Here is a 20,685-nt window from a genome sequence, read left to right as displayed (position 1 = left end):
CTTTTCCAGCCCAGTAACATGTCTTTGAGGTCTTTTGCTTAAGTTTTTAAGCTAAACTATTAAACTAGATTGTTTTATGGTGCGAATAATAATAGCAGATAAAAATACTTTAGACAAAGAAATCTATTTTTAGTGAGAAATTCTCTGCAAAAATCTCAGTGTTGAAAGACTTTCTTGCAGGATTTACTGATCTTCTGTTAAACAAAAATGTCACCACTAAGTGCTGTGCGATTTTGCTGGAAAAGAGTCATAGAGTAGAGAACTTTTCCTGTTGATCCAAACTTTCAGCAGGGCAATCCTTGTTCTTTTGGAGTTAGGGAGCTCCCTACTGATGAACGGGAGAAGAGAGCGGCTAGAGAAGAGCTGCCTGGGCAGTTGTTGGCTGTGGCTGCGGGAGGCAGGACGTGCAAGTGGAGATTGTCTGGTGGCTAAGCAAATTCTAGCTGTTGCTTGGATAGCATCTTCTCTCTGAATGGCTTTTTACAAGGCTTTTCTGAGAGTAAGGAAAGGTTATGTCTGCTGTTTAGAAAAGATTAAGTAATATGTGGCAGTGAAGAGATACCATGTTTTCAGTGGTTTCAAGCACTTATGCTGAGTGCTGCCCTGACTTCAGACCTTTGGTTCTCCTAAGCCAGTAGCCATCAGTCTATCTCACAGGTGTCGGAGGGAGCATAGGCATGGATTTTAAATGCATTCATAGAAAGTGACCCTTTCAGTGTAGTTGCTGTCACAGAGAAAAGATACTGCTTGTGGCATTCAGTTTTCTCACTGTTTCTAGTGAGATGCAGATAATTTTGAATTCTTCCCTGGGCATACAAATGCTAATGAGTCACTACACGCTCAGCGCTCAGCCTCCTAACCTTCCTCTGCTAGGTAGATCGTATACATCTTTTGATCCACAGACATATGTGGATCAATGACATCCTGATGTTTCGAGTGACAGGACATCCCGCATGTTGCAAAGAAACTCCTGCAGTGCTACATTCCAATTTGGAAAAGAAAAATACAGCCCAGCATATCACCCAGGAAAGACTGCTGAGTACTGTCATATGCAATATGTTTCTTCTAGTCTTTAGTGACATGAAGCTGATTTCCAGTCCTTCTTCCACCTGTATTCATTGATTAAGGTAATAATAATAAAAAAAAGGATAGACCTGGTGGTGGGAAATAAACTTTTTTTCGCTGTTTTGAAAGCTTTCCATTCTGTACTGTGAGGAAACCAAGGCCGTTCAATATTCTTTTCATAAGTAGACAGAGGAAGCTCTGATCTACTGATTTACCATTTTATCCTAGTTAAGAGGATATAATACAGATACACATATATTTTTAGAGATTAGTTATCTCTCTTTTTCTCTCTCTCTATACATCGATATTTTTATACATACGTTACTCTCATCAAAACAAACCCAGTGTATGTGGTAGGGAACTCTAGCACTGAGTCACCAATATTCATTATTTTCTTCTAACATCTATAATTAAACTTATTTGAGATTCTATTTCTGTGATAATACAGAACTGGTATAAGCACATTTAATACTACCAAATGTTTCAGACAATAAGACTAACAAACCTTCTGCTACATTGAGCAATTTTGTCCTCTGCAGTTCACTATTTGTTTGTGCTTTGCACCTAATAACTTGTGTTGTTAAAATTAGAAGTTATGTTCTTTCCATTAGTATCCGTCAGCTATCCACCCTGTACAACAAATGAATCTTTTTATTTATTCGTGCTGTGTGGTGATATATGGAAAATCTTTGTAAGTTAAGTTGTGACTTAGAGAGTCTCCTGACCTTCTGCTGTTAGTGCCAACCCCCAGCCATAACCTGGGAACTGTGTGGCTGGCCTGAAGTCCTCCTCCTCCCCTCAGTTGTGTCTGTGCCAGCTGACGTGAAAGCCTGGGAATGGAGATGAGGTGGATTCGGTTTGTTTTGTGAATGTATCTATGTTTGCTTTGCTTTAAATCTTTCATGTTTCACTCCTAATCTTAGCAGTGGGTAGATAAGACAAAGGTCCTGATTTCCTTATTCATATTTACTGTTTTCAGCAATGCATGGTCCTATCAGCTTTGGTGTAATTGCTTGTGGTGTGTAAATAAGCATATGTTTATCAGGCTGAAACTATCTTTACTTCATCACTGGAAGGATGTCCCAGAGGTAAGTAGTGCAATGATCAGAGAATAAGTCGTCAGCTCCAAGTAAAAAAACTGCTGCAGATAGGTGACCATTGTACGTACAGTAGTCAACCCATCTTTTTCAGTCTCAATACCAAAACTACCAATTCCATCATTAAATGTTTACCTTTACGTAAACCTTGAGAGGTGTGTTGCACTGAAATTCTGCAAGTTCTTTAGGAGTTAAATATAGCTGTTACTATCAGGGTTTTTTTCTACCCTGTCTTATACACTCTGAAGGAAAACAGTCACAAAAAGTCAAGTATCAAGATAGAAAGGTGTTTTAATGTTAACTAATAACCCAGGATATTGCTTCAACTGAAGTTGGGAAAAATCAGTCATGTTGGATCAACAAAAGTTTGGTCTTGAACATGTAGGTAAAAAAGCTTTGGGAGACCTGCTTTTACTCCAAAATGGCAGACAAAGTGAAGTGATTCTTATGAAATTGAATGATTCACACAGTCAAATAGTAAGAATCCTAGCTAGAATCAAAAAGCAGCCCTTTTTGTCTCCAGATAACTAAAAAAATCAGAACTGTAAAGCTAGGTTCAGGTCAGTCCCTCTGGAACCTCAGAGGTTTGGATTTGAGGTTCCATCCCTAAAATGGATTTTTTTTTTTTTTTTTAGAGGTATAACTTAGTTTTAAAAATTTACGAGACCTATGGGTAAGATGTAACCCGAGTGTTGAAGTAGATAGTGAAAGTCATTTAATTGCTGAGGATGGATAACTATAGGTGGTCTAATGGATAGAGTTAATGGAGGAGGTCAGCCCTCTTAAAAATAACTTCTTTTATTTAAATAGTCAGTGGAAGTCTGGCTAGTATAAGAGGCATCTAGCTTCTGCTGGACTCTGAGGTGCTTCTTTGTGGCCAGACAGTAATGGAATACTTGCAATTTTCTTTAACTCTTCTATACTGGAGCGCTGGCACTTAAATGTACTCACTATATGTGCTGCTAATTTAGTTAAACACAGTGTTTTTCCATAATGAGAGGCAGCTTTTCCTGTTTCCAGTCCTCATTCTACCCTCAGCTACTGCTGTGCAACCTTACCGCCTGCAGCTGGATCCCACTGCTGTAAATCCACGGACCAGGGAGTAGCTCTGGAAATGCCGCTATGCAACAGGAGCGGGCAGGGTGCAGCTGCCCTGTCCCCAAGCCTGTCGAGCAGAGCAGGTCAGTGATACAAGTGGGGTCAGTCAAGAGTTCAGAGGGTAGTTGAGGTGCATGGCCAGACACAGAAGTACCTGCAGTCTAGCTTGGGTGAGGACTGAGCTAGCGTGCAGCTCAGAAGAGCCGTGAGGAGCCTTGTGGGGACCTGCCATGGCTTTGCTGAGCTGCGCTTCATGGCTCTTTCTCGTTTCATGGCGGCCTGATCCAGGCCTGATCTGCAGTGGGGCTGAGCCCATGGGCAACGTGGTGGTGGGGAGGCAGGGGAAGCTGGTCATAGCCAGCAAGGCCAATTAGTGCCCTCATTGCCCTGAGAGGTACAGGTTGTTTTTCGCATTGATATTTGTGACTTTTTTGATGAGGAAGCGCCACGAGACACAAATACCTGGACATCTTCAGACATGATCTTCAAATGTTTTTGAAATTCTTGTGATTTCGATACTATTTTCAAATCCCAAAAGATGAACCAGACCTGGACAGCCACATTTAAAACCTGCAGGTTTGCTTTCTTCTTTTGAAGGGTTTTTCCTGAGGGAACATCACTGCTCTCAAACTGATGAGCTTTAATCTTACAATGACAAATGAAAAACAAGCCTATGGCTCTGTACTTCAGGCACACTTCTGCTGCAAGTTAGAACTGGCATCATTCATTTGAAGCCCATGGGGCTGGTTAGGTTTAAAAACACTAAATGGGAAGCAATCCCAATTGAAATGTGAATCTTTCTGACCCTTTAGTGTCCTTATTTTCCCCCAGTATTTCATTTGTACTTGTGGTTAAAAATAGAAGAGATAATTCTTCCAGATCCAATTTTGGAGGCAGACTCCTCATCTCTTGGGATCTGAATTTAGAAGAAAAAGAGGAGAACAACTCATACTTTGCCTAGGTGTTTGGGTAAAATCCTATTCGCATGGCTCCCTAACCTCCCATTAACATAGCACCAAGACCCGTTTTTGGAAATCCTACTCTGCAAGAACAGTGTTCTCAGAGCCACTGCCCAAAGGAGCCTAAAGCAAAGAGGTTTCTTAGCTTCCCCTTGGCATGTTTGGCATTATAGAGGCCTCCACATGGATAAGATTGACTGATGCATCACTGAGGATTTTGTTGGTAACTTAATTTAAAGAATTTTCCTTCACCTGAGGATCACTCTGGTAAATTTTACTGTAGGAGAAAACAATTTGGTCCACTGAAATTTGACATTTTATTCCCATAGCAACTTCCCTCAGAGAGCCTTCCAGTTCAGTTATTAGTGAGGTTATTCTCATAGTAACTCTGAGCTAGGTGAATATTCCCACTTTCTAGCTGAAAAAGATGCTTCATAGCCTATTATGTGTTTCCTGATCTCACAGGGAAGTCTATTATAGTTACAGTGGAATTTAGAGTTTCTGCATTTTAGCAATACATTTTCACAAGGAGTGTCTTTTCTGTTGGACATACCTGTCAACCTGTTTCTCCTTGCAGTAGATTTCAGAGATTCTTTTTGTCAGCTCATTGGTAAGTAAGCTACATGGTTAATCAGAAAATCTCTTTACTCAACAAAAGGGAGCTATGTTTTATCACTTTCGAAAGGTCTTAAAGACATTTTACTTTTGAGCAGGTCCTGAAACTTTTCTGCTTAGTTTCAATGTCAAGTTTACCCTTCCAGAGAGCTATGAACACCATGGAAACTCACAAAGGCTTCCCTGCTATTCACTGGCTGTGATAAGGTCTAGTACATCAATTCAATTGTTCCTTGATGACTTTTGATGTTTCTGGTGTTGCTACTAAGTTAATAGGTTTTTCTGAACCAAATCTCTGTCCTGTCGCAAAACAAAACTGTTTTCACAGCAACAAAAAGGGATCTTTAATTAAAACTTTCACTGATCTTAAAAAAATAAAAAGGAATTAGCTGACTTGTGAGTTTATAATAGTAAAATTTTATAAATTACTGCTTTATAATAGGATACCTGGATGAGTGATTAAGATGGTATCAGAAGTTCCAATTACTTTCTATTAAAACAAGTTAGTCTATGCAAAAGAAACCTTTCCACTAGAAAAGAGGTTACCTGAATGCTATATGCTAACAGAATGTAGATGAACCTAAGTCAGTTGCAAAGACCTTCTGTTATGGTAAACTAACTTATGGTTATCCTGAAGATTTGACACTGCCTAACTAAATCCTAATCATTTTTGTGTGGCAATGAGGTCAGGGTTATGGACTTAAGTCAGTTGCATTATTATCCAATCCACCAAACCTAATAATTTCAGTTCTTCATGTCATGTATCTTCAGTGCCAGACTAACTGGAGAATCACGTGCTTTCATGTAGCCAGTAACAATGAATCCTGTGCACAAGAAGTGAACATCTCTACAACACTAATGTGTAACTGTTTCCAACTACCACCAAATCTTTTCTGGCCTTTAGGCTTGTGTGGTTACCCAGGCTCTGGCCATTGACAGACACCAGTGATGGCTATGTAGCGAAGGTGAGAATATTTACAACGTTCCAGTCCATCCTGAGGAACACCTGACTTCTGATGATATTTTTCATAGCACTGAGTTATACAGCAATATGTAAAATCCCTGATCGGTCCTTACAGGCTTTTCACAATAATCTCTGGCTATTTGCTGCTTGTTGAAAAATAGTAGTAGAATTAGCAGTGTAAATTCATTTCACTTTTGTGTTAAACCTAAAAGTGAAATCCCCTGTATTTGAAATACAATTATCTTTTCAGCTTAATATATGGATGATTAACCAGTCATTGTAACAGAAGACCAATGAAGTGTTGAGAAGTGTTGCTTCAAAATAATGCTGCTAAAGGATTATACTAAACTGACCCACACAATCAAGGCCATCTAGGCTGATGATCCATCATCAGCACTCAGGTTCTTGATCTCAGTCTATGGTACCACATTATTGTTTTCAGACTGATCAGATCAGTGCTCCTCCACCTTCATGGGCATGGAAGTAGCATTAGAAGAATGTCTTGTCTGTGGTTCCCCTGCAAGGAGTTGACTTTGCACAGACCTCTCTTCTTAGTCACAGTCTGAGTGTCCTCCCCACTTTGAGCCTGCACTATGTTGTATTTCTACCCCTTTTTGAACTTGTTAATGCCTTTTGGTTTAGGTGGTATCCTGGGGAAGGAACTATTATAAATTGAATTGCCTTTTTGCAGTATTAGCCTCCATTCATGCTTACCACTATTGTATTTTGTCTCTTTTTTCCTTTTAAGCTGTCTCAGCCGCTGCTATTTTAAATCTTAGGTATCTGTCACCAGAACTTCACCTTGGTTATTGCCTGTACCATTAGTCATCATTGGGATTTCTGAAGACCTTGCATTATCCCCCCAAAAGACAAGTAAAACATATAATTTATGTTAATTTTTTCAGCTCACATCATCAATGGTGACGTTAAACAGATAGTCATTGTTTCCTGCTTTATACTCCACTGTCCATGAGGACATGCTATCAGCTTGGGCTTGATCCCTACTAGCTTGTTCAGCTGACTTTTTGCAATGTCAATACACATTTCATGTCCCTTATATTTTCTGCCCAGCCCTGCCAGCTCTATTTGACCTTTTTTTGGTTTATTAATAAGAAACAATTAAAATCCATTAGTTGAAATGAGTAACTTTGCCTTCAAATAATAGCAGTACTTTAGACTGTATTAGCCTAAATCTTTCTGGCATAGGATGTTTATTATTATTTCTACTTATTTTCAGAAGGCTAATTGGCCTTCCTGGGATTGCCATCTAAGTCAAAAGACGTGCTTAGCAGATCATTTTAACTTTGTCTTTACCTTTATGGCATGTGCGCACTTCTGCATGAGGAGAAAGTGCAAGCAGTAGAGTCAGTATATTTTAATGCGACAAGGAACAGAGTTTGATCTCTACTTTGATATGAAACAATTTCTGTAAAAATAAAATACATAAACTCTGTACTAAAAAGTACTGTAACTCCCCTATGAAGGTGACTGTCTCATTCTACTGCTCTTGAAACTAGACTTCTAACAAAACTAGCCTTGTAGGTTATCATAACGTGTCACAATTAGCTTAATCCAGTCTAAATGTCCATACTGCCACCAAAAGGGGTGCTCCTGCTCTCCTCCCTGTTCCTGCTGTCTGCAGTGTGCCAGAGATGGTGGCCGTGTGATTGCCTCATTTTCTTCTCAGGTTTTCAAAGAGCAAGTCTTTTACCTGCGTGATCATGTGCTTTTATCATTGCAAGGATCATAAAGAAGGCTAAAACACAATGTCAGTGAGATGGTGGTCTTAGAGAGAAGTTTGTTGTGTGTGTAAGCTCTAAAGAATGTAAGTTATGCTTCTGATTTGGGGAAATATAAGTATTTTCTACGTCCTCTCATTTTAAGGCTGTCTGAAAATAGAAATCTTTCCTCTGGAAAGCTAAAAGCAAAATGAAAAGTAATATTTCTTGAAATGTTCTGATTTCAGCAAAAAAAAAAATCAGAAATGCACACACAATCCTCATGGACACAGATAGAAAACAATAATAGCAAAGCAAAAACTGCCATGAATCAATACTGAGAAATTTTTCATTTCAGCTGAGATCAGTGAAGAACTTTCGATTTTGTAATTCTTTCGCTTCCTTCTCCAGTGGAAAAGAGGTAAAATGGAAAGCAGGCAGAAAGCAAAAAGATGAGAAAGACCCCAAATCTAGATAATTTTCTGCTTGCTTTTATTGGAGTTGAAATCAAATTCTTAATTGAAAGATCAGAACTTTCATATTGGTTTGTATCCTTCAGATTGACATTATTTATTTAAGAGTAATTTTTTTCCTCTCGTCTCTTCCTACATTCGCTCAAGCAAACCATGGCAGGCAAAAACCTGCTTTCCAATTACTCTCTTTTTTCCAGCCACCTGAGTATCTGTGTATGCCTCTGAAACAGAGTAACCTGTCTGAAGACAACAGAGGCAGTACACTAAACTCTCCAATTATGGATTTTTATGGTTAAATTTTGGACTAGTTTTAAAGAGTAATAAAGCCAAAAAAATTGATTTTATTTTTTAATCTAATGCTCCCAAGAAGGACTGTGGGACAGGTAGGCACTCACAAGAGCTCTTCTGATCAGTACAATTAACCTATGACACTAAACACCTATTCCTGCTCAATCCTTCAGAAAGGAATAGCTCATTTCATCAAATCAGTGTTAAAATTCTTGTGGAACAAAGCAACAGCCAAACATTCCCGCACCTTCCACAGAGCAATAAACTTTTGTTTCTCCATCACAACAACCTCTGCAGTCCCTGGAGCTTCTGGTGAAGCCTTTACTGAGGCTACCCTTTCAGCAGACTTTTGGCAAAAACGAGTGACAGTGCTCTTAGATCAAAATCCTACTGCAGTTTATAGCTATAGGACTTTTTGTGCTGACTTAATGGTTTGTTGACAAGTCTCTGCTACCTGTAAATCTCTCCCAGTTGCTCACAGAAGATGACACCTACATCCCTCAAAGCATCAGGATGACTTTTCTTAGTTTTGTTTTGGTGATGTATCTCAAATTTTTCAGAAGAGGTCTTAAGACCGTAGGATGGCACTCAGTAGTTTCAGTTTAAACTTCTTTCAAGGAAAAGCTGTAATGATTTGCAGCTTGTTCTACTTGCCCGAGGAGCAAACTTTGTTTTACAGGTTTCAGGTAGCTGCTTGTTATATTTTTCAGACTAGATGTATTTAATGGCAGTATGATTATATTTTGCCTTATTGGAGGTGTAAACATCTCTAGAGAGAAATTTTCAATTAATCTTGGGTTCAAACAAACTGTTGTTTACCAAAGAGTCGCAGTTTCCTTGAGAATGCAAAATCACATCTTCGTTTCTTTTAAAGCTTTTACAGAATAGCATTAGAAAAGGAATTATGTTCTTTTACAGAATTAAAAGGGAAGCAGAGTTTTGAGAATCAGCCCTAGCATCTTTTTCTTTAGCAGCTTGGTTGTTTTCAAACGCTAGTGTTCTTCGGGATTTCAAATTTATTTCTGGTTGTGGCAACACATGCCTGTTTCTCTAACACTGTAAATCACTAGCTGATTCACCAATTCTTCTAGTCTGTTTTTATAGGATTTTGGAAAATGGTCGACTGTTGTAGTTCTTTCCAGTATTCATTTTAACTAACACATTAAGAAAATTCCCCAGCCATTTAGGAAAAAACCCCACACTTTTAACAATATAATGTAAGGTGAATTACACCAAACACAGTGTAGAACCCCATGATGTTGGCACCGCTTTTGATGAGCAAACCATGTGTCATCCAAATATTCTGTGAATTGATGTGTAGCTAAATTGCATGTGAAGTACTATCTTGTAGGAGGATTAACATAAGGAAGTAAGAATTCCTGTAATGCATCACAGCAGATGTTATTTAGCCCACTCTTTTATCTATGGTATCAGCTATTTATTGATAGAATATAGAAGTAAAAGAAGTATAAAATGATACTTTTCCAACACCACAGTACTGAGGTTTAGTCCTCATTTCTGGCAATCTAGGGAAGAGGTTGCTTCCACTTCGTCATGTTTGAAAGGTGACATAGATGGGAGACAACAAGGAATTCCATCAATCTGTTTTGAGTTTTTTTGGAACAGATTTTTCCTCTGAATAACTTTTTAATGGATAATTAAACTTTTTGCCAAATCAAAATGTTGTTATTTTCCTTTATAAAGATTAAGCCTTATACTGGGAAAACAAAGCTGGTTTTGAAAGTTTGAATGGAATTCAAGTTTACTTTTTGAAACTGATTTCATTTGGGGTCATTTCAAAGCTAGACTACATTTCTGTGATATGACACTTCTACAAAGGTATTGGAATCTGATACTCCTATTCCCTTCTGTAGATCCAAATCTTGTACCTGTTTACATCTCCCACACCAACACACTTCTGAGTGAACAAGCGTGCTTCATGCAAGTGCTATGGGCATACTTACATAATGGGAGATATAGTCCAGCCAACGACCTCATCTTGTAGATGGACGTAGTCACCATCACAAGCAAGTACAGTATAGCACTGAAATACTCTGAAAGAAACCACTCTGGATCAATCAAGAAGTCTGAAATGAAAGTCTTTTGATAATACGGAAAGGTTTCACTTTGAGGAAACTGAAGTATACATTTCCTTTTGTAAGACGGACATTATTCTGAACTTCTGGAGTTGCAGCAAGGTGGAAGCTGATTATTGTTGTAATCTGTAATCTGCTTGTATTGTAATCTGCTTGTGATATTTTAAAATGGAAAAAATGGTATCAGTTCAAAATGAAATGCTTTAGTTCAATTGATAAAGTAGGAAAATTACATTTTCAAGTCAATAGTCATAATTATTTTGCTCCATTAAGAACCTTTTTTTTTTTTTTTTTTGAGTGTAAACTAGTGTTCAAGTATCAGAACTTCCCAAGAGACAGGAATTACATTTTCCATACATTCAGTCTGAAAACTTGATTAGACTGAAATGCATTCTAAAGTTCAAAGCAAAATTAGCTGAATTTAAAAAAAAAATCATTTGACAGACAAAGATCTTCAATTCTTTCTAATTGCAAATAAAGTCTGGATAATTATAAAAAAATATTAATTTAATAATTAGAAGCAGCTTATATTGAGACTAAACCACTCATTAAGCCTGCAGAATTGAGACATTGTAATGCAATTTAAATGCACCCCCCCCCTAAATACAATGATAGAAAACACCATGCTTCATCAGTAATGAGATAAAACCAGCTCTGAAACTGCTTTTTTCTTGTCCTTCATTTATGTAACTCTTTCTAATTAGTAGTTTCCCCAATCAATTAATGCATAGGAATATCCCATTCCACTCAGAAACCTAATGAAGCTATACAGATTTCATATTCTTTGCTCACCTCAAAGATGTGCCTGGCTTTATCATTCTGTCAACAAAAATTCATTTCATACTTTAAACAGTATCTTTCTTCACTAGTGCACTTGCCATGAAAAAGCATGATGGAATGTGACTCTTTATGACTACCCTAAACATTTTATGCCCCTTAATCTAATTTTTAACCACTGTTCATGTCTGTCCTGTCTATGTCTATTCAAGCTGGTGACTCCATCACGAGTACTGAATATATATGACTGTATCTATTTGGTTACTCATCTTAGGTGTCTTTGTGTGGAAGTACAGCAACAATTTTAACAAGCTTTGATGGCTGCTAAGACCTCCTGAGGTTCTGTCAGCACAGCCTCATGGCTCTCTCTGGAAAAGGCTAGAGCATCTGAAAAGCAGACAGCCATAAAGAAGACTGCAGAACTAATTTGAAATCCTAACAGCAGTGCTGTCCAATGAGTCTCAGGTCAAACTATACAGGCCAAATCTAGAAGGAAAATTTGATTTAATTATTACTCTGTTTTTCAGATTCACACAGAAGCAGGAAGCATTAAAACACCCTGAAACAGACCTGCAACATCTAAGACAGCGCTCAGACTTAAATAACAATCTATTTTCTTGGCTGATGGCCACATCACATCTTGTTTCTGTTTTCTGTTGAGATCAGTGAGAATGAGCTAGATGTCTTGAAATGCTTGTTGTATTACAAATATGGCTTTACTATACACCTCCAAATGCCTTAGTAGTCATGTTATGGTTTTGGCTACCACCAGACAGTCCAAATAAATCAGTGGGACTCCACTAGAGAAGGAGAATGTCTGGATTTAGCTTATCAAATTATTCCAATTTTTCTTGAGTTGTAAAGCCCCTAATTTCTTTTTTATGATGCAAAGCATGTGTATGCCTGTGCTTTGACCACATTGGACTGAATATTTGCTCTTGGAGATACAAAGTTCTTTTAGGTAATTGTTATTGAGTGTATTTGGACTAATCACGTATACATGCTATAAATATTCCTCAGCCGCAATATTCCTCTAAGAACAACAGATGTCAGCTCTATGTAGAATTCACCCAATATACATGTTGCCTCTTGAGCTAGATGTAATTTACACTTGAGCAAATGATGGGTAACATGAGAATATTTTAGATTAGCAAAACTACAAATGAAAGGACAGGAATTTTGTGTTCTTGTGTGATGTCATAAATCAAATACGTAATGATCTGCATCAGTGTAACTTCTTTTTTTTGTTGTTCAAATCACTGTACCACTCATGAATAATGCAGCAGAGGTGAATGCATATAAAAGACTTCATTGTTTTAACATATGTCATTATGTATATAATGCTGATTAAAAAAATAATAATAGGCATTTCCACTAAAACTATCCAGTATTTTTGCAGTAAGGTTGTAAAAACCCAACAGTCTGTAACGTGCATAATTTCCCCAAAGTATACTTTATCTTTGGGGAACAGTGGAGCAAGAAATATTTTTTTTATCTTTTGCTAGAAAGTTTTATATCAAATGTCTGCTCCATCAGTGCTCATGCAGTTGGAAAGATATGCCTGAGAAATGGTGTGGTCTGAAGTGGGAGCCGCATTCTGTTCTCAGCTCTGCGGCAATTTGATGTGTGGGGTCTGAGTTAATCTACTGATTTCTGTACCTCCACTTCCACAGCAGTGTATACTTTTCACACTTTGAAAATGGCTTTCAATCTTTACAGTGCTTTTATAAAGTGCTATTACCTGAATTGGCTGTTGCTACTCTCCTGATTACTTGTGTATCTGAGCTCTAAACAACTTCCTGTGCCGAATTTTACAGCTGCTTAGAGGTGTAATGATTCATGTTTCTAGAGACAGGGGCAGAAGATACCGAAGCACTTGCCTAAGGTCACATGAGAAGGCTATGGCAGTAGAGGGACTCCTGTGTACAAGTTGGTCACAAACCAAACCACTGCACCATCCTTTTAGATATCCCTGATAGTTTTTGAGTACACAAATATATTTGATCAAGTATTTGTAATGGCTAGGACCACATTTTTTTTTACTTTCCTGGCAAGCAGGGTGCAACCATTCATTCAGCTTGTGAATCCCATTACCATCATCCAAGCTTTTATTAGTTCAAGATCAAACTACTGGAAAATGCTCTACATGGGCCTAATTAAAAACCATGAAAATAATAGAAGTAAGGTATATTTGCACTTCAAGTTATTAATAGAGACTTGAAGCTGTGCAATGGAATTCATTTAAGGTCTATTTGAGCATGACTAAACAGAAAGAAACAAAATACTTCAATTTGAATGCATATATAGCTCATTGCTGAAATTAACAGGCATCTGTCACTCTAATACCATATCATGCAACTGATGTCATAAATGCTGATCTATTTTCTCCCTTAGTTAGGCAAATACCTGTTTGATTCCATAATCCTTCTCAGTTTTGAATTAATGGTGACTTTTTTAAGGGTGAAGGTGGGAGATGGGGGAGGGGAGATGATAATACTTCATAATTTTTCCAAATTGATGAAAATCAGTGAAACTGAATCATAGTGTTAATGCTCACAGTTTTATTCTGTGGATTTGCCTGTATGAAAAATTAGCTGAACACAATATAAACTAACTGATTTCTGAAAAATGTCCATACTCTAAGACTCAAATTCAGAGCTGATGTCTAAGATCTCCAAAGTATGGTGTGGCAGTAAAATGAAAGAAGTGCACAAAAAGTTGGAAAATATTTTTTTTCCTGCTGAGTAAAGGATACCAACCAAGCTATTTGCAAAAAAGCAATAGTCATATTACTGTTACTGAAGAAAGCGTCCTTTTGCCAGCCACACCATTATCTCGGTGGGGTTTTACACTACTACAACACCAGGCTCCACAAGAGTTAGACATGCCGTGTTTTAGAGGACAGGAATGCAATACTTGTGATATCCTTGTTGCACAGAGGAAATGGTAGTGTCTGACCTTGATGATATTTTAAACATTGGAAATGACAGAGATCATGGTGAGCTGTAATTCTTCTCAGAATAAGTAGTGACCCCTTGGTGTTGAATTTTCACCAAAAGGGAGAAAAAGCACATACAGAACCTAAAAAAAAAGTGATGAACAACATAAGCCAAAAATTTTGAGAATGTGAGATTAAAAACACCTGAGGAAAACACCTGAGGAGAATGACTAGTGTAATAATAAGGTGGCAGTGAACTTAGCTTGACTATTCACTGTTTATCAGGGCTGTGATGCTGCATGGCTCGTCTGTTGATGGGACTGTTGCTTAAAGCATCTTAGTTTTACTCAACTGAATGTGGTATTGGTCTCAGCTGCAATGGTATCCCTTTTTTTATTCTTTCCTAACATCCCAAGTAGGATCTTCCCCAGTTTTTGAATCTACAATGTTGTGAGTATGTTTGAATGACCAGAAGAGACCAAGTTGTCTCACTTGAGTGAATTAGCCCTTTCCAGAAAAACCACAGTGGCTGCAAGCCTAGCTCATTTCAAATGCAGGCTCAGGTGTGTTTACGTACTTCCACAGTCACTTGAAATTATCTTTATTTTCTCTTGCTCAAAAAGTGTTGCAATCATTGTACCTTGATTTAAATAAGGCTTATGGGACAGTGAACTGTAGAAAGAAAATACTCTTTTTTGATTAATGAAGATCTGAAAGTGTAACATCCCACTTTCTATTCATGTTAAACATAAAAACTGAGAAAATTTGATCAATTGTTGTGGCTAAGTTTTTTAACCACTTATTTGACTTACTAATAATCCATCTTAAAGTCCATGATCTAGTGCCTCATTTAATAATTTCTTTCCTGTGGAAGTCCAATTTACAATTAAATCCAATTAAAAACCCAAGTTGTTTTAGTCATTCAGAGCAATAAACACCACTAAAGAAGGAAGTACAGAGAAACAAAACAGAAATTATATGGACAATAGAAAATGTCCTTCTCATAACTAAAAATAAATGCTTAATCTTAGTTTTACAGAAACAAAATAATTCATCAAACTGATGTATTTCAAAACCAGCCAGGCTTCAGGACAATAATATAGTCAAGTCTTACTGAAATGTGGCTTGACTGAAATTTAGATAATTACAGGCTGTGTCAACAGTTTTCCAGTTGTTTTGGGGGACTGGGCTCAGCTCAATGACTGCAAGGTAAAGAACAAACTCAAACCAAGCTTTCTTTAAGGAACGTGTTTGTTAAAAATTGCTAAAATAAACAGGAAACATCAGAAGGTTTGAAAGCAGAGGAGTGACACAGACGACAGCATGCTGGAGGGAAAAATTGCTGGATTTTCCCTATCAAAGAAATTAATGAGATTAATATATTGTTTTGAACTTTTTTAATGCTGTGTTGAATTCCTACCTATATTAAGGATCAACTTAAAGATCCCAGTCATTAAGCTCTTCAATCCTCCGACCAGGGGCATGTGTGTGGGAGGGATGACTTGTGGGAACAAGATTTAAGTTGACGTAGGTCTATGTGGAAGGTGGTTTTGCTAAACTGACTATCTTGTCTGTCAGACCAGTATTGACCAGCAGGAACTACAAGACAGTGCCCCAATGGTAAAAACTGCTGGCAGAGACCCCAGCTGCAGGTCGTTGACAGACAATCTTGCTTCTCAGACATCCGGGTAACCCTAATTCTTACATGATTCAGCACAAAATTTGTTTTCCAATTTCCAAGCAGCTTATAAATCCTTTGCAAGGTTATGCATTTTCATTTTAGTATCCGAATCCGAAAACTACTATAGTCACAATTACCATCTTTGTTTACTAAAGACTAGAGCCTGCTGCTTTCTGCTCTGTCAGCTCTGGATTTGATTTGGTCTCCAGCTATTACCAGGAAGGTGGTTGCTATAGCTGCACTAATGAAAGGAGCAACCATGTTTCCTTGAAGACAGTGTAAGCAAGCATAAATAAACAAATGCTTAAATATATTATAAGTGGTGTTAATAGTGTAAATGAGATATTACTGCAACAGGGAAAATAAGATTTTAGCCCTTTTCAGTGACTTGTTATATATCAACCTTGCAACTTCCTACCCAATGCTTAGCTTGAGCTGATACAGCTTTTTTGACAAACATTTAAAGTATTATTAGTTTTATAGGACTTTCTTCTTCATCATGATGCAAGTCACGTTTTTATTGTATTTATTCATGTCACCACATTTTTCCAGTAACAGTCTGTCTCCATAATTTTGCCAATTCCTGTTATGGCAATAATGGGCACACAGATGGAGGTACATGACCAAAGCCAGGAATGTAAGAAAGTTTTAATTTAAAAAAATCCTGTTAAGTTGCACTGAACTTTGTCAACTCTGGTTCACTGAGTTCAGTTTTAAGTGTGATTCTTTTCTGACAAGTGACTGTAAAAACTGCATCACACATTGTCATGTTTATGTTTCAGTGGCTCTGTATAAATTTTGTTCAGGATGTTGTTTGATTTTTTTTAAACCACTAGACCTACCAATGAACCTGAGATTTGAAGGTCATGCTGTGTTCAGTCTCATGCAACACCAACAATAATGGCATTTCTGAGAAAGGAAATCTCTCACTCACCTTCACACCAAACCACTTCAGCGTCTAGGGCAGACTGTGCTGTCAGATTTTCACGAAGTGGGAGTAAATCCATTCTACTGCCAAGCTAAAATGAAATCTCCCAAAACAAACTTATGCTACATCTATGAAATAGTCTTACAATATTAGCATTATGTATTGCATTAAGGTGGCAAAGTTCAGAGGGGCTGATCCTGCTAGCTCATCATGGGACAAGCTTCCATCACTGTAACGGAATATGGGAATTATCCTGCAGAGTGATTACTGTAACAATACTATCCTTCTATTACTATATACCTGTAAGCAGACAGTGTTACTTACCTGAATTATTCAGTACCCTTTTAATAGATCTTAATCTTTCTGGATAATGCTGAGCAGGTTTTGCTAATGGTTGCGTAATGCTAACTTACTGTCTTGTTATTTGGTTGGGACAGAGATATGTTTCTTGGAGATACTGGGTGCTGGAGGCATTGGGCCAAGAGCAGCTGATGAATAAAATGAATGGAGCATATTTTAAAGCAAACCTCCTCTTTCCTAGGTATTAAATATGTTTGGTGTTTCAAGAGAAAAAGTAAATACCACATGGTAAAATTACATTAGTTGGAAACACTGTCTTTTCTTTTCTTACCTGATTTCTGATTCTGACTTAGCACTCTATAAATTATTTTCCTTTTCTTCTCTCCTTTATTTTGCAGTTAACTTTGACCACTTTCAAATATTGCGGGCTATTGGGAAAGGGAGTTTTGGAAAGGTAAGAATCAATTTGTTTTTAGCAGTTTGTGTATGTCTGGTGTGACCTGACTGGGGTAAAGGAACGTAGGTTTTGTAGCCTTTTGCTTCTTAAAGACATCTGATTATCAGTATGAACTGACTCTGACTAATCATTAAATTATTTCTATTACAATACATTCACTAAAATTAATTGAGTAAAAATTATTATAATAACTGAGTCTCCTCAGTGGTCATTAGCAGAATTTAGAAATCAGTCCCCAAAACAAAACCAAACAAAAAAGTAGGAGCAGACTACTTTTTTATACAGTCCACTAGAGTTATCTTGTTCTTAAATCTCTGGACTTATTCGTCTCTTTAAAATAATTGCAGTATTTTAAAGGCACTTTACATAGATTCCATACACTTGGGACTGTATAAACTGACATACACTGTAATTATGATCATTGAGTAAATGTTTGTTCAATTCAACAGGCTTTTGCTGAAACAGAGAAGATTAATGGTTTGTTTACACATGAGTAGACGACCTTTCTTTCCTATAATAAAGACTATAACAAGGTTTTAAATTTTGATACGGCTAAAAACAAGGCCATGCAGTCAGAGAAAATCTTATTATAAAAATATTAGAAACCGTTACTTGCAGGAATACATTTGAAGGTGAAATAGAACTTCAGTAACTGATCAAGCAATCTTGATTTCAATGATTCTTGAGTATATGCCAGCTGAGTGCTGGTGAGCTACTTCTGTAGTTATGCATTAAGAACACACACAGGATTTTGCTGGCTCTTGGCCTTCAGTGCAGAAAAATGACTTTTATTTTACAGAGGCCAGAAATATTTCTCGCGGAACAACATGGTCCTTCATGGCATGGTTCTTATTCTGTTCAGTAGTTTCCAGGAGAAACCCTCTTTGAGGTCAATAGGAGAATATGCTGCTAGTGCAAAATGGTATTCAAGAACCCCTTAAAAATCAGGGCAGCTGGAGATTTATGATTGTTTATTATCACAATACAGTGATGGAATATCATGTCAAACTAAATAGAGGTCCAGGAGTGCAAGTCAGGTACAGGATAAGCAGTTGAAGATATATTCAAATCCTCCTGGCCATCACAAAGACCAGCTGCACCTCTCTCTCTTCAAAGCTTCCCCATTCACACCTCTGCTATCTCTGCCCTTTCAAAGGGGCCCTCACCCTTCCACATCATGCAGCAAAATAAAACAAGCCTACATGCTTTTTGAAGGCTTGTTGTTGATGTTTGATCCACTCTTCTTCATGGCATTCAGGAAACTGGTGGATGTTTTTATGATATTTCTAGAAACATCTAATTTTCTTACAGGTTCATGTGGCTGCAGTGTTCTTGTGAACCTGCTTTGGAGATATGTATGAATGAGAAAAGAGTTTCACAATCCTGCAAGAACATGTTTAATGTAAGAAAGGACTCATGTATAAGTCTCCTCTAAACTTAAATTCTTATTTTGTAGCTGTCAAATGCAACAGAAGAGTCCTTGGCATAACAGGCTTATTTTTCCCAAATGAATGCAAGCTTCTGACGAATCGCCTTGTTTTTCCTTCCACAGACAGGGAAAGAAAGAAACCCATTTTAAAACTGCCTATTATGCCATAGCCAAAAGCACAACATGGTAAATCAGTCACCGTTTCAAGTGTCTTTCTCTGTGAGTCAGTCTTTATCGTTCATTTAGAAGCCTCGTTGCTGGCAACTTTTCCTATTACTGTCCTTCTGGAAGTACCTGGCAGCAGAAAACATCAACAAATGATGCAAGACCTCTAATCTCTATTGACTCGTCGTTTACTGTTTGGGGTCTGTTGTGCTCTAGCATCCTGCAACATATAACACCGTGTTTGGTATCATGCCTGCCTTAAACTGCCGCCTTCCTTTATGGCTGCTCTGTGGCCTTTTCTGTTTTCTGAGAGCAATAGGATGTTTTAAGACATGCTCTACTTTTTTATTTTATTGCTGTTGGTACAATCTCTCTCTCTCTCTCTTTTTCTTAAATTACTCTGGTTGCTACAGCAACCTTAGGCCTCTGCAGGATATTGCTGCAGGAGGTATCTGATATGGCAGAGACTCCACACAGCTCAGCTCGATCTTGTGCACAGAGCTCAAGGTGATCCTCAGCATCTCACCTCCTCCGTCGGGGCCGACTGCTTCAGCAGCTACACTCTGTCCCTCCCAGTTGGCTTCAGAAAGCAGCTCCCTGCCTTTTCCTTTGGCATTTTCAATTCACAGTAGCGACACTTGCTGTTACAGGAATTCCTAGGCCATTTGGTATCAAATGCTTTATATCTCGAGAGCTTGTCTTTTCTGAGAAGTGGCCACCTGTTCTAAACCGCTGCCTCAGTACACGCTGTTTCTTAGGGGCATCTTAAGAGCAGGTGCAGACTTTATGCACTGTAGCATCTTCCCCAGAAAAAGTGAAGATACATCACAGCAATTGTGAGGACGGTAGGAAATGGGTGTGGAGAGAAGAGAAGCAAGGTGCGTGCCCTTGTTTCTGGAAACAGCCAGGCTCGCTTCAAAGGGGTCCTTTGAGAGCTCAGGTTGTACCCTGGTAAGGGACAGATGAAGAAGGTGAGATCTGAGCCTGCGTAGGACCATCGCAGCCACAGCTTCTGTGTAAGGCAGTGTTCTTTTGTTGAAGCCGAGTGACATGCAGGCTATGGCAGCATGGTGCGTGACCACTCAGTGAATACTTGCCCCCACTCCTGGGCACATGTGTACATACCTGGTGTATGTATCTGTACCTACAGATACTGGTACAGACCTGTGAGCTGCTGCAGGGGGACAGTGGTACCCCGGCGAGGTATGTGGCACTACTCTAAAAGTAGCCTTGCTGGCTTCAGTAACCTTGCTTTCCTAGGTAGATGAAGGTAGCTCTTTGCTTATGCTTTGGTGTCCTAGTATGTAATGGGAAACTTTTTTTTTTTTTCTTTTTTTTGGAAGATCTTTAAGCTAGTTAGGCTTGGCATGTTTCAGCTATTAGTATTTCCAAATACATTTGAAGTGGGCCAGGTCAGAAATTTTGTCCAGTTTTATTTGTGTATTAAATATTTGCCTTCTAAATCAATTCAGAAGTAAAGAACTAAAAATACTCAACCCAAAAATGTTAAACACTGGTCTAAGTAGCTATTTCTTTATGACATGTGGCACCTTACAAGTGCTCTCGCGTGTTTAATCTGGCTAATTTTTTCCATGTTGTTATATGTAGAGCCATCATTCTTTTCAAACAAAATATTG

The 20,685-nt window shown here is 38.1% G+C and overlaps 1 protein-coding gene across 7 annotated transcripts in view; it reads left to right on the top strand.

Moving 5' to 3' along the window:
- STK32B (serine/threonine kinase 32B) overlaps positions 1 to 20,685 on the top strand; it is a 183,051-nt gene that overhangs the window by 11,891 nt on the left and 150,475 nt on the right. For 6 of the 7 annotated variants that reach the window (XR_003925229.1, XR_003925214.1, XR_003925218.1 and 3 more), the window contains one exon: positions 17,396 to 17,451. The exons of the other annotated variant lie outside the window; for it this stretch is intronic. Coding sequence is in view for 2 of the 6 variants with exons in the window: in XM_030026967.1 (XP_029882827.1) it covers positions 17,396 to 17,451 (56 nt within the window). In the remaining 4 variants the exon portion in view is untranslated. The remainder of the gene's footprint in view (positions 1 to 17,395; positions 17,452 to 20,685) is intronic. 7 annotated transcript variants of the gene reach the window in all.

Source organism: Aquila chrysaetos, chromosome 1, assembly GCF_900496995.4.
Source record: "Aquila chrysaetos chrysaetos chromosome 1, bAquChr1.4, whole genome shotgun sequence".
NCBI lineage: Eukaryota > Metazoa > Chordata > Aves > Accipitriformes > Accipitridae > Aquila > Aquila chrysaetos.
This window is presented reverse-complemented; position numbering and strand designations above follow the sequence as displayed.